General features: G+C 39.9%; 1 protein-coding gene across 2 annotated transcripts in view; it reads left to right on the forward strand.

The window, feature by feature from the left end:
• Positions 1-15,740, forward strand: part of epha6 (eph receptor A6) — a 163,951-nt gene that overhangs the window by 41,614 nt on the left and 106,597 nt on the right. For both annotated transcript variants that reach the window (XM_056254434.1, XM_056254435.1), the window contains exon 3: positions 12,075-12,744. In XM_056254434.1, the coding sequence (XP_056110409.1) occupies positions 12,075-12,744 (670 nt within the window). The remainder of the gene's footprint in view (positions 1-12,074; positions 12,745-15,740) is intronic.

Raw genomic sequence — 15,740 nt, forward strand, 5'->3', positions numbered from 1 at the left:
AAAGCAGGAAACAGGATCCAAGTGCAGCAGTGTTTTTATTAAATAGACTTAAACTTTGACAAAGACTATGGAACAGGACTCAGAAACAGAACAAACAACATTACAAAGTCAAGACCCACAAACACTGATACAAGACACAGGGTTTAAATACAGAGATTAACAAGCTAAACAAGATAACAAGGGGGCGTGGCTAATCAGAAACACCTGGGGAGCCTAATAAACAAGAACAACTACAAGGGACTACAAAACATGGTACAGGACAGGAAATGACAAAAGTCCACACAAGACAAGGGGAACATAAGACAGAAATCATAACAGAGCCCCCCACTTAAGGAGCGGATTCCAGACGCTCCTCAGGAAACAGTAAAGGAGGGTGGTGGAGCGGAGGCGAACCCGGGGGCGGGATGGAGGGACAAGCCCATGCAGGGAAACGGGACCAGGACATTGCCATGGCGGGTCTGGGCCGTGGAGCGTGGGCGGACTAGGCTGAGTAGGCGACCAGGGGGGAGCAGGCTGTGCATGCGACAAGGGCGGAGCAGGCTGTGCATGCGACCAAGGCGGAGCAGACAGTGCAGGCGACCAGGGCGGATCAAGCAGTGCAGGCGACCAGGGCGGAGCAGGCTGTGCAGGTGACCAGGGCGGAGACGACCCTTCGGACGGCCAAGGCGGAGCAGGCTGTGCAGGCTACCAGGGCGGAGCAGGCTGTGCAGGTAACCAGGGCGGAGACGACCTTTCGGGCGGCCAGGGCGGAGCAGGCTGTGCAGGTGACCAGGGCGGATCAGGCTGTGCAGGAGACCAGGGCGGAGACGACCCTTCGGGCGGCCAGGGAGGAGCCGGCTGTGCAGGCGACCAGGGCGGATCAGGCAGTGCAGGAGACTAGGGCGGATCAGGATGTGCAGGAGACCAGGGCGGAGACGACCCTTCGGGCGGCCAGGGCGGAGCAGGCTGTGCAGGAGACCAGGGCGGAGACGACCCTTCGGGCGGCCAGGGTGGAGCAGGCTGTGCAGGAGACCAGGGCGGAGCAGGCTGTGCACGAGACCAGGGCGGAGCAGGCTGTGCAGGAGACCAGGGCGGATCAGGCTGTGCAGGAGACCAGGGCGGAGACGACCCTTCGGGCGGCCAGGGCGGAGCCGGCTGTTCAGGAGACCAGGGCGGAGCAGGCTGTGCAGGAGACCAGGGCGGAGCAGGCTGTGCAGGAGACCAGGGGGAGCAGGCTGTGCAGGAGACCAGGGCAGATCAGGCTGTGCAGGAGACCAGAGCGGAGTCAACCCTTCAGGCGGCCAGGGAGGAGACGACTCTTCAGGCGGCCAGGGAGGAGATGACCCTTCAGGCGGCCAGGGAGGACCAGACAGTTCGGGAGGCCATGGCAGCGTGGCCTCCATGGTCCTGTCAAGGGACACACTGCACAGTTTTTATATTTTTAACATATGACACAGTTAAGCAAACTCACACGACGAGTGCTGTTTTCCTGAATACCATCACGATTGAAAATGTATCTGATTTCATACAACAGTTAAATAAACAGTTAAAATTAAGTCACTTACATTTTAGATGCAATATTGACTGTTTTTGTTCTGTTTCAGCAGCGAAAATAGTTCCAAACAAAGATCACAGCAGAACCACAGTGCATCTCACAGCAACACTCAACCGTGTTTTCATTACTGAATGATTCAGCATTTTGAAGGAATGGTTGAGTCAAAGATTCAATGACCCATTCACTGATGATAATATTGCTTCGGAATAAATTTACAACGCACAAAAAATTCCGGACAACACACAAAAAAAGAAAAATAAATTCCGGACAGGCAACTTTTTTACTCAGACAAGTAAATGACTGATTTAGTTGTCCGAAAGACAAGCACATGAACAGGCTTAATGTCGAGCCCTGGTTTGTATTACAGTATATCTGTTATTAATAGCTTTTACTAGAATCGGGATAAACTAAGAATTCCACTGCTCCAACATTTACTGAAAAAAATAAGGGCACAATAGATAATAATTACTTACAGGGTCCAAAATGAACACTCAACAAGTGTCAAATGTGAGCAACAATTGGCTGTGGTGGGTAAATAAATCAGTTACTTGCCAGTTGGCTGGCATCTGTAAATGGAACATTTTCCTTGCATTAAAGTTGCCTGAACAGAAATGTAAAGTACAAAGTCACAATGGGTTTCATTTTTCTCAATTGATCTGTCAGATGTAACAAGGAATATACAATTGGAATTTTAAAGCTGCAGTCTGCAGTTTTTCCTCTTTGTTGCCATCTCTGTTCGAAATCTGCAACTGCAGTCATTCGCGGAATTATCAACTTTACGTGAGTTGTACTTCGACACCGCACAGCGCGGATGAACACAATGTTTGAGGAGAGTGTGCAGCTGTCAGTCACCGCGCCGTTGTCGATACAGTCATTCAGAATCACAGATTATTCTTTTTGGAAGTATGACCAACATAAGAATTTTCACCGGAAAATGTCATCTAAACAAGTAAGCAACATCCACTTTTGTTCTGGTTCTGACATTGCAGTAAATCGCGCCGATTAAATCTAACAATCGCTTATCATATAACGTAAAACCGTGCAAATTATACTTTGTTCTCAAATTGTTAATGTTAACAACGTCAGCATTGCGTGACTACATGTAATGTCATTCCGATATGTATCCTTGTTTTCGCATGGGGCCGGTTGCAGTCTCTTTTTTTTTGTAGCCACTCCGAAATCCGAACGAAGTCTTTTGCATTTTACAACGGGTGAATCTCTAGTTGTCACTGGTGATTTTTTTACCTTTTGAACGTTTGAACCTTTCTGGATCCACCATCAAATTGTTTAATTATATCAAGTGCTGTGAGAAAAGGCTATAAATCTCCACCTCCAGCATCCTCACACGCAATATAGCCTACTAGCCGAGACTCCTTCTTTATGTGTACAGATGTGACGTAATGACGCAAAGACATGCTCGAATTTCCCGCGAAAATCCACCAGTACCACTGGAATTAAAAACATTATTACAAGCTTACCGCTTTGAATCGAGCTAAGGCAAGCAGATAGTTTTGAACACTGGCTGGTTATGTATTTTCTCAAATATGTATTTTGGATCATTTTTAACCCCAAAAAAGCTACGGACTGCAGCTTTAAGTATGAGAAATATGAAAACATTGGAATTTAGTTTGGAGGACGTAACCAAAATAATTATATTTTAAGAAAGAAAGCATACCTGTATAGCATATGTCTACAGTGTAGTTAGATTTAGCCCTTGTGATCACTTCTATGTGTGACAGTAAATAAATATTTACACTATTTACTGTACATTATTTATTTATTTGTTTGTTTGACATATCTTATGTCTTATCTGTGGGTCTGGGACCTGGGCCTTGTCACAAGCATTTTAATGCTTAGTATATTCTGTTTAAGCTATGCAAATGACATACATTATAAAGTAAACTTTGACTTGACCTGCTGTGTTGTGAACCAGTACTCTACAGATGCTCTTTCAATAAAACGTTATGGTTGCAAACAGCAGTCTATATTGTGAGGATCTATCGGCACACATCAGGGCTATGATACAGCAAGTTTCTGATTGAGAGGCTATTAGGGAAGGCTTAGCTTATCACTGCAATAATGAAAGTGAATAAGTAGAGGCTTTAGTGCTAATGAAGTGCGTCCTTCCTAATTAATTATCAGAGGGAGAAAGATTAGGGAGATAAGTAATAAAAAGACATAGAAGAGGAAATAGATGATTGGAGGATAGAGATTTGTAGTAAAGGAATAGTACATAAAAGAGTAAAGTGTAAAAAGTGAAGAAAAAGACTGGATGAGAGAAAAGAGAGTGAATGGTTGGAAAATAAAAAGGTCAGAACGATATAATTTGTGAACAAGAAAGTGAGAACGTGGGAAAGAGAGTGTGAGCATGTTGACAAGATTTGGAAGTGTTTGGAAAAGTAGGCTAAATATTTGCAAAAGAATGTGTTTGGAAAGAAAAATAAGTGTGAAAGAGAGAACAATGTAGAAAGTTGCTCAAAGCAGAGCAGCATGTGATGGCCAGACGTCCTGTCACCAGGCTACTGTTTGATTCAGCTGTAGCTCGTGGCTTTGGTAAATCTATTAGCCTTTTTTGCCTTGCTAGCCTCAATATATACCCATAGTCTATGTGTAGCACATCACAAGATAGAGGTACTACCAAAAAATGATTTAAGTCTATTGAAAATGGCAGTAAGGAGTCTCATAGTGCCTGGATGTGACAATGAAGTAAATGGGCAGAGATATATTGAGTAGGAGCAAACAGTCTTACTCACTAATTGTCTGTACACACAAATTTGTGATTAAAATCTGTGTGCACATTTTTTTTCACAAACAAATCATGATTCATCACTATCTTTCATACGAAAATGTAGGGCTGGACTATTAATCGAAAAGTAATTGAAACCGAAATTCAGTTCAGTCGAAATTCTAATTCAGTCATTTTTTTATTTAATGTTGAAAGTAGAACAATGAGAAAACAGTTCTTTTTATTTTTTTTTTATTTTTTTTTTGGTTTTTGTTTTTTTCCGAAAAAACAGACAAACGAAAAACAAGAATTCAGCTTGATTTTTCGTTTTTCGTTCTGAGGTAGAAAAATGAATAAACAGCTTGAATATTCGATTTCTACACATGGGCGGGAATGAAACGCCCCTTTCCTCTGATTTGTCAGCCAAAGATCAACTGTTCCGTCATCAGGGCTGCGTTCGGCCCCGACAAAACGTTGCACAACGTTTTTTAAACAGAAACGGTGATGCGTTGAACACACTGTTCTGATGACGCAATAGTTGCAACTATGGCAGCTGAGAAGGCCATTCTTTGTGTTCTTTGTGAAGAATTTTCGGAGCCTGATGCAGTCGGTATAAATATGTGTTTATACTACAAAATATGCCCGATGTTACAGTTATTGCACTTGCCGCCCAGAACACAAGAGAACATCCCAATCGAGTGAAGGGATTGTTGAAACTGAAATGGAAGCACACATCTTACCTAATTCAGACTAAAGCACATCTATTCAGTCTCACATACTGACTTTATTTGTAGTTCATACTGTTTTAATACCCTGTATTTTCTTTCTCATTTTTAGGAAAAGCACTTAATTACCATTGTTTATTTCTATACCAAATGTCACTTGCAATGAAGCTAAAAATATAAACAACTACATCATTATGTTGATATCCTATATTTTTACAATAAAACTTACGACAAACATGTCTTCTAATATCCTCAGTTGTTGCGTATACCGAGCTGCATCGAACACATTTGTAAATTACTTTCCTTGAACCCATAGAGAGCCTAAGTCCCGCCCCTCCGCTTCCGGCTCATGGGACCTTGTTTCGGAAAAAATATGTATGGTAGTCAATGGCGAGAGACAACTTATCTTTTTATTCCGTCTGAACTGTGCCCTGAATTACACATATGATGTTTGTCAATTTAAAAGATAATTATGAAAGTCAAGAAAGTCGCAGTTTGTCATAAAACAGAAGAGTAACATTTAGTTTTATGTGAAAATCGCTCAATGAACTACATCTCCCGGGAAGCGAAACAACGAGCGAGATCCGTTGCTCGTGTGTGTGCAGTCTTGTACAAAACACTCAGGCATGACGGCGTAACGTTACGATTATAACGTAAGACTATAGAAAAAATGACAGTTGTTAGCTTCAGTAAAGTTAGCTTCATTCATTGAGAGAAAAGGTATGACGTGCCTTTTGGGTTTGTAGTCTTTGTAATTACGTATTTTCACAGTCTTATACCTCAACAGTTTTACATCAAACTGCGACTTTCTTGACTTTAAAATGTATCTTTTAAATTGACAAACATCATATGTGTAATTCAGGGCACAATTCAAACGAGATCAAAATATTTGTTGTCTCTCGCCATTGACTACCATACAACCCAGATAGCACAAGTCTATTTGATGTGATATTTACATCTGGAAGACGTCTATAGGACGTTTCCTGTCAGATGTCAAATAGACGTTTAGAAGATGTCTTTAAGATGTAATGATTTAGAATGCATGTTAAACTGACATCTTCTAAACGTCTATTTGACATCTGACAGGAAACGTCCTATAGACGTATTGCAGATGAGCAAACACTCTTAAAAATACGTCTTCCAGACGTGGGGTGGTGGGGTGGTGATGGCGCAGTGGATAAGACACATGCCTTTGGTGTGAGAGACCCGGGTTCGAATCCAATGCGAGACACCAATGTGTCTCTGAGCAAGACACTTAACCCCTACCCTGATAGCACACGTACATCACAGAGACGTCTATTTGATGTGCGTGTTTACATCTGGAAGACGTATTATTTAGAGTGTTTGCTCATCTGCAATACGTCTATAGGACGTTTCCTTTTAGATGTCAAATAGACGTTTAGAAGATGTCTTTTAAGATGTAATGATTTAGAATGTATGTTAAACTGACATCTTAAAGATGTCTATCAGATGTTAGTAAACAGCAGATGCTTTCCAGATGAAGTGATCTTTAACAGACATCTTGCAGACGTACGTGTGCTATCTGGGTAGTTGCTCCAGAGCCGTGCGACCTCTGACATATATAGCAATTGTAAGTCGCTTTGGATAAAAGCGTCAGCTAAATGAATAAATGTAAATGTAAATGTAAATATCACATCAAATAGACTTGTGCTACCTGGGTACATTTAATATTTTTCTCATCGAATAACCAGACTAACAACCCAGATAGCACAAGTCTATTTGATGTGATGTTTACATCTGGAAGACGTATTTTTAAGAGTGTTTGCTCATCTGCAATACGTCTATAGGACGTTTCCTGTCAGATATCAAATAGACGTTTAGAAGATGTCAGTTTAACATGCATTCTAAATCATTACATCTTAAAGACATCTTCTAAACGTCTATTTGACATCTGACAGGAAACGTCCTATAGACGTATTGCAGATGAGCAAACACTCTTAAAAATACGTCTTCCAGATGTAAACATCACATCAAATAGACTTGTGCTATCTGGGAAATGGCTCGACACAACCCGTACCGGGGAAGAGCCTGCCCCTTTTGTCTCAAAATGTATTGTGCCCTTTGTAAATAATAATAATAATTATTATAAATATTATAATAAATAACAATACACTTACACACCCTTGCCACTAACAATAATAATACAAACAAATATTATATTTCAAAAAATTTGGCGGAGAAGTGGTAGGCGGAGTTTCCTTTGCAGCGCCTCGTACGCATTTAAAGGTTCTGGTACGCACTACGCAGCAGTTCGCGCGAGTCTTCAAACGAGCAGCAGGTAACGTTAAAGCTAATACGGAAAATTACATTTATCCTACCATCACCATGCTACTCTAAAAGTTGCGGCAGCATGCGAGTTATTCTTAACTATAAAGTATAACTCGATTTCAGACACATTTTGAGTGACAATGTCGATCCTGGGACGTCATACAACTGACGCTTTACCTTTAACGTCAGTTAGGTGACGGGGTAGGTTTAGGGGTAGGTTTAGGTCTGGGGTAGAGTTAGGATCCGATAACGTCATGCAACCGACGTTTAAGGGTACCCTAAAAAGGCGGATATTGACGTATGGTCAAAAGACGTCCCAAGACGTCAGTTATATGACGTCTTGGGATGAGACTGCGCTGTCCAAGGAATAAAAGTGCAAGGGGAAATACATCTAGTTGAATGAAATCGTAAGTCCATGTCCAACTCTAAATTGTAAGGAACTTAGTAACGCTTTACAATAAGGTTCATTTGTTCACTCATGTATGAACTAACCATGAGCAACACATTTGTTACTGTATATCTTAGTTAATAATACAACTGTTAATTGTTTATTCATGTTATGTCACAATCAATGCATTAAATAATGATAACAAATACAACTTTTGATTTTAATGTTTTAGTAAATGTTAAAATAATATTAACTAAGATTAATAAATGCTGTAGAAGTGCAGTTCGTTATTAGCTAATGTTAACTAATTTAACTAATGAAACCTAATGTAAAGTGTTACTGATTCGTGATAGCTAACACTGTCTTTTATACATATAATACATACATTAAATTTACAACATCAACAAAACTAAAAATTAATTTTCCATATTTACCTCCTTGATTCTCACTGTTTTGTTTGGTAAAGTAAATAATATGATAACAAATACAACTTTTGATTTTAATGTTTTAGTAAATGCTGAAATTAATATTAACTAAGATTAATAAATGCTGTAGAAGTGCAGTTCGTTATTAGCTAATGTTAACTAATTTAACTAATGAAACCTTAATGTAAAGTGTTACTGATTCGTGATAGCTAACACTGTCTTTCATACATATAATACATACATTAAACTTACAACATCAACAAAACTAAAAATTAATTTTCCATATTTACCTCATTGATTCTCACTGTTTTGTTTGGTAAAGTAAATAATATTTTGTTACATTATCATCATTTCCCTATTTTCATTTGATGTGTTATGCATTCTAATAATTGTATCAACATATTTTCTTAGAATGCCAAGGAAAGAAAAAATAAATAAATAAAGAAAAAATCAAGGAACTCTATGATGCAGCCAAAGGAAGCATCCCTCTCACAAGTTGGCTGAAAAGAGAGAATAAAAATGCAGGTACTGTTAAATAAAAAAATAAAAAAATTGAGTGCCCTTTTTGGTCCCTCCGCCCCTGGCCCTGAGGAGGTCTTTGCACGCCACTGTTCAGGAGCATACATATAAATAACCATTTGATGCATATTGAATAGCCTATATTTTACACATAGGGCTACAGAAAAAAGAGACTGCAACCGGGCCCATGCAAAAACAAGGATAAATGCATCTGATTTCAGATATGTGTGTTTGTATTTTAAATAGTACCAGTTCTAAGGAACATTCATTTGTTGGTATGACAATTAGAAATTAGACTGTTAGTTGGTCCTTTTTTCCCCTTAGTTGGTCAGAACAAAAGTGGATGTTACTTGTTCAGATGACATTTTCTGGTGAAAATTCTTATGTTGGTCATACTTCCAAAAAGTAGAATCTGTGATTCCGAATGACAGCACACTGTGCGGTGACTGACAGCCGCACATTCTACTCAAAACATTGGATTCATCCGCGCTGTGCCGTACCGAGGCACAACCCACGTGAAGTTGATAATTCCCAGAATAAATGCAATTGCAGATTTCGAACAGAGAATGGTGACAGAGGAAAAACTACGGACTGCAGCTTTAAGTAGCACAGTTAAAGGCACAATATGTAGTTTTTTTCACCACAAGAGGGCGCAGTTTCCAACAATAACAAAGGCGTAGGTTGATGACGAAGTGATGAGCTGAATGTTGAGACTTGCTGTCAAGCTGATGGATCTAATAATGTTTATGGATGAGTGCAAACATTCATGCTTTTTAACATTACAGTGGTATGAAGCAGGTCGCGATTGCTAAAGAGACAGATATCACACGCGAGTCCCGCGGATATAAAGGAATAAGGACATTTAATTCTACCGAACTACCCGCAAGTGCTGGATTACTCACACAGGTCAGTTTATTAGACGAATTAAAGCTGCAGTCCGTAGCTTTTCCTCTTTGTCGCCATCTCTCTGTTCGAAATCTGTAACTGCAGTGATTTGCGGAATTATCATCTTTACGTGGGTTGTAAATCGGCATGAAACAGCGCGGATGAACACAGTGCTTTGAGGCGAGTGCTGCTGTCAGTCACCGCGCTGTGTGGATACTGTCATACAGAATCACAGATTCACTTTTTGAAAGTTTGACCAACATAAGAATTTTCATAAGAAAATGTCTTCTGAACAAGTAAGTAAAATCCATTTTTGTTCTGACCAACTAAGGGGGAAAAAGCATTCGACATGATAAGCTTCGTTAGATTTAATCAACGCGATTTACAGCAACCGTGCAAATTATAGCCTACTTTGTTCTCAAATTGTTCATGTTAACAACAACAGCATTGCGTGACTAATGTTAAATTTAATGTGTTTTATGGTTACCTGTGTAGTTCAGAATTCATATTCTCCATAATAGCAAAACGAGAAAGGCACAACAAAGGAAACTCCATAACTGTGTGAATTAAGAAAACGTACTGTTACACGATTGAACTATTGAAATGTCTTACTTGTTCAGCAGAAAAAGGCCGTCTCTTCTTCCGTTTTGAACCCCTTCAAAACACGGAGTTCACGCACTTTTCAAAAGCCCTGTCGATGTTTAAATCCTTGTGTTCGCATGAGACGGTTTCTTTCTCTTTCTCTAGCCACCTTAAATCCGAAGTACGAAGTCTTTTGGGTTTTATAACTGCTGAATCTCCAGTTGACACTGATGATTGTTGTTTGGATCTTTCTGGATGCCATAAGTTTAATTATGTAAAGTGCTGCGAGAAAAGCCTATACATCTAAACATCTCGTCACGCGCAGTATAGCCGGCTAGCCGAAACTCCTTCTTTATGTGTACGGGTGTGACGTAATGACGCAAAGACATGCTCGAATTTCCCGCGGAAACCCACCAGTACCACTGGAATTAAAATCATTATTACAAGCTAACCGTTTTGAATCTAGCTATGGCAAGCAGATAGTTTTGACCACTGGCAGAATATGTTTTTTTTAATATAATTATTTTGGATTATTTTAAACTTAAAAAAGTTACGGACAGCAGCTTTAAACTTGTGAGGTAACGCAGCGCTGCCTCACTTGGTCTAACGTTACACTATCACACTAAACGGCATTTAAATGTGTGTTGAAAGTTATAATGTTATACTACGTGTTAGTTCGTTTGCTATACGAAACTAGCAGTAAGCTAGATCAACATTAGAATAATATACTGACCATATTCTAACAATTAATCATGTTGAGCTAACGTTAAATAACATTGATTTGTTTTATGTACATTGGCTCACCTGTCTAATAAAGCTGTCAAGTCGTGATCTTCATTTTAGTTCTCCTTGTTTGTCCCAAAGTCTGCTTGCCATGGTCTGTGTTTGAAAGAAACAAGAACTGCGTGCCACTAAACGTTACGCACTACGCAGTTGTCCACGTCTGTCGCCATGGTTACGTCATGGCTATGGCCGATGAACGGAAACCAAGGATAGCGCGGATATTGACAGGCGACATTTTTTTACGGGACGGCCACTTATTTAAAATTGGAATTTCTCTAAAATAACAAAATCTTTGGAGACTTTTGGGATATTGTAAGTACACAACTGCAGGAAATATATCACACTGTGCAAGTGATTTTTGGATATTGTATTACAAAATTCTTACATATTGTACATTTAATGTATACAATAATTATAGCATTTATATGGTTGGCAAAAAGTGAGACACCACATTTTATTCAAAGTCCACTGGATATTGACCCCCACCCCCACCACCACCACACACAAAATGTATGTATATATATATATATATATATACTTACTGTATATGAAGTCAAATAATGGTATGGGAGAGTGTCAGTGGTAATATCATTGTGTTCCTGGTGGTTAGTGTTAGAGGAACGGTGTAACAACTCAGGCTTATAGCCTGACAGTTAGCCTGCCCTGGACCAGGTTAGTTTCCCAGCATAAATTGCCAGAGTAACTGAGTTTGAACTATTCTAAGTTTGCTTTATGAAATAAGTCTGACTAACCAAAATAAGCCTGGCTTGTATTCTAATCTTGTTTTATGGAAAAGCCCTCTGGTGTCCTCCAAGATTCATTCTTTCTGACAACAAAGCACTTAAATGTGACAAGCTCATAATTACGACTTCAGAAGTTTGCCATTACACATGAAGGCCGGATTATATATAATTCATTTTAAATTATATACTTTAACTACAGATTCTCAATATTTTATATGAGACAGGTTAAATATATATATATATGATTATTAAAAAAATGAATAGTAAATAAATGAATTATTAGATTCCATTTTAGATTTTTTATGTTAATTTTATGAAGCTAACTTCAATATGATTTCTCTGGGCTCCAGCTGCTCTGAATCCCATAGAGATCTCAATAAGCAGAGTAGCCTTCCTGAGCATTCACTCCTTTCTATTGCTTTCTCCAACTATCCCACTATCTATCTTCTCATTCCTTTGTCCTTTGCTCTCCACAGTGGGACGCCATCACAGAGATGGATGAGCTTAACCGGCCCATCCACACCTTCCAGGTGTGCCACGTAATGGAACCCAACCAGAACAACTGGCTCCGTACAAACTGGATACCCCGTCAGGCTGCACAGAAGATCTATGTAGAGCTTCGCTTCACTCTGCGGGACTGCAACAGCATCCCCTGGGTCTCTGGCACCTGTAAGGAGACTTTTAACCTCCACTACTTTGAGACAGATGAGCCACATGGTGCCAATGCTCATTTTCATCCTAACGAGTATGCTAAAATCGATACTATTGCCGCCGATGAGAGTTTCACACAGACAGATCTGGGCGATCGTGTTCTGAGGCTGAATACCGAAGTGCGGGAAGTAGGACCAATATCTCGTAAGGGTTTCTACTTGGCCTTCCAGGATGTGGGCGCATGTATCGCCCTGGTGTCTGTGAGAGTTTATTACAAAAAATGTCCGTCTACCCTGAGAAACCTTGCCGCCTTTCCCGACACTGTCCCGCGGGTGGATTCCTCTTCATTGGTGGAGGTCAGGGGGGCGTGTGTTGAGAACGCAGAAGAACGTGACACACCCAAGCTGTACTGTGGCGCTGATGGTGATTGGCTGGTGCCGCTGGGCCGTTGTGTCTGCAGCATTGGCTATGAGGAAAGTGATGGTCTCTGTCTTGGTAAGTTCTAACACTAAATCCTGCTTTCTAAATCTCTCTCTATCCGCTATAGGGTTCGCCAGTAATGTATGTATACATACTGTATATATACCCTACATTCAAAAGGCTGGGGTCGATATATTTTTAAATGTTTTTGAAAGAAGTATGTTACGCTCACAAGGCTGCATTTATTTGATAAAAAAAAGATTGCAATATAAAATAGGTTTTCTATTTGGATATATTTTATGCTGTGATGGCAAAGCTGTTGTAGCAGCCATTTCTCTAGTCTTCAGCTTCACATGATCCTTAAAGCTGCTGTAGCTAACTTTTGTAAAAAAATGTTTTTTACATATTTGTTAAAACTGTCATTATGTCCTGGCAGTAGAATATGAGACAGATAATCTGTGAAAAAATCTCCCGGTCAGAAACAACCAATCAGAGCCTGGAGGAATGTCTTAGCAGTGTCAATCACGCTTGTGTACGCGCTGATCGTGTACTCGCATCTCTCACGGAGGAGCGACGACAGTGAAGATCGAGTTACAGGCCTGATTTTACGTTGTGATTTTATGTTCTGTTTTGTGTGCCAGCAGTCGTCCGTGAGGGGCTGCTGGCTTATACTTTCATTTTGTATTTGTTTATTTATTATTAAACTTGTTGAACGTTCGCCGGTTCCCACCTCCTTCTTCCCATAACAACCCCGTTACAAATGTACTAGCAAACGTACTACTACGTTAGTTACCGTTATATTATCTTACTAGCTATTTATAACTTATAGAAAGGGTGCAACGTTATAAAGTTACATTACATGTATTGCAAAATACGTAATGATTTGAGGACCAAGTTTGTAGTCAAAGTATGGGCAGGCCTTAGTCAATGTAAAGCATATTGTTGATGTTTCGTCCCTAATAGTGAATGTGTCATAACTGTTTATCCGCTGTTATCGGTGGCCCTGTTTACTAGCCTGCGCGTTCACGACAGGCTCCGCTGTGGGGGAGGAGCTGTGGAGGAAGGGCTGTAGCGCAGCAGAGAGCAAGGGGGTGGGACCTGTAAGTTGTGCTTGTTCAAATTTTCAGGCTAAGTCAACGTTTTCTCAAAACTCCCTACTGCAGCTTTAAATCATTGTAATATGCTGATTTGGTGCTCATTTTTAACAAACAGATAAATATTTTTGTGGAAATCATGATACATTTTCTCAGGATTCTTTGATGTGAAAGTTCAAAAGAACAGAATTTATTTTAAATAGAAATCTTTTTAAACATTTCCTGTCTTTTCTTACTGACCCTAAACTTTTGAATGGTAGTGTATGTATATGTATCAAATTTTCAACCGCAGGAATCTGTAATCTAATCTATATGTGGTTTTTAATTTTAAAAATATGTCACCAATCAGAAAACTAAAGTTTTCTCTTATGGACTGCATTTATATAGCACTTTCACAGACCCAATGGCCATCAAAGCGCTTTACATTTTGCCTCACATTCACCCATTCATACACCGACGGCGGTGTCAGCCATGCAAGGCGCCATCCAGCTATGCAGAATATATTTCAGAGATATTTTACTCATAAAGATTTTAGGGGTACCAATTTCATAATTACACACTCAACTATTCCCCCACACTCAATTATTTTACTACACTGAAAGGTTAGAATTTTGAATGAAAGATCGAAAGGATAAACAATGCAGATTTATTTTTACAGCCATCTTTGATCATATTTACCAGGGGTGCCAATAATTCTGACCACAACTGTAAAATAATTTATAATTGATTAAATAGTAATTAAGTGAGTAAGTCTTTCATTGGATTATCCAAAAATATGTTTGTAATATATAACACGTTTTGAAAAGTAACTATGTCATAAAAAAAACTCTATCATGATTATAGTAGTTTTGGCCCTCTGGCCCTATTACCCTTGATTAGTCAAGTGTGTTTCCAAGACTGATATTAAGTATAACACCATTGGGATGTTTCACTATTTGATCACTCAGCTTGCCTGTGTTCTTTGTGTATAATTCATATCAGGGTATGTGAGCTGTGATTTTGCCGGGGGCCAGGAGCAAATTCAGTGTCTTTTTTCTTTGGCTTCAGATTCGCTCGGAAATGGGCAACCTGGAGTAAAAAGCGAAGTGATTAAAGAATAATTTCAGACGGGAAGGAAAATTACTGTCACTCCATTCCACTCGCATATTGTATTCCAGTCTGAATGTTGCTTGTCAATGTGCAAAGCTTGTAACTGGTGGAGAACAAGTATAAGGACTAACAGGCCATATTTTTTTCTGAAATGGGTGCCACTCGATATCAGCTCCTGTATATAGTATAAAAAGCAACATCAAAGTGATATTCCATACAACAGCACTTGCTGGTGGGACATTGCTTACGGTTAACAAGGTATAAAATTACTCATACCTAAGATTTTGGTCACACCGCCCATCTCTACTTCGTTTTTGATTGACTGAGAAAAGCCCCATTTCTGACAGCAGATGAAAGTAGATGAGAGAAGGGACAGCCATGATAGAGACATCAGTGATTGACCCGGTTCATGCTGCCGCAGCCTGTGGGGAGGTTTTCTGTACATGTGAGAGAATAGGAGATGGCAATGGCAGTCAGAGGCATCATTACATTCCCCTCATTATCATACAGTAACTGAGCATTTCAACCATTCTCCAAGTGCTTTAAAGATTCTGTAGTGTGAGATGCACTCATTTTCAGTCTCTTTCTCAGGATTTGTTAGATGCACCAGATGAAGTATCACTCTTAAGATAGCATGCTGTCTGCGATATGATTTAGACTTAGTGAGTACATCAAAAGCAAAGCTCTGCTGTCACAGGGCGTTCAGTGCATCTCTACAACCTGCCTCCCCCCGTTTCCTGCCACCTCTGTCTCTTTCTTCCATTTTGCACATTATCTAAGCAGATCACTCCTCAGATTAAGGCTGCAATCGCACTGGCACCTGTCAAAGCCCTAATCAAATCCCCAGCGTCAGGGCGGCTCCCGCTGCAAAGTGAATCCATAATCAGC

This window comes from Rhinichthys klamathensis, unplaced genomic scaffold (genome assembly GCF_029890125.1).
Source record: "Rhinichthys klamathensis goyatoka isolate OS25496 unplaced genomic scaffold, OSU_Roscu_1.1 h1tg000111l_1, whole genome shotgun sequence".
Taxonomy (NCBI): domain Eukaryota; kingdom Metazoa; phylum Chordata; class Actinopteri; order Cypriniformes; family Leuciscidae; genus Rhinichthys; species Rhinichthys klamathensis.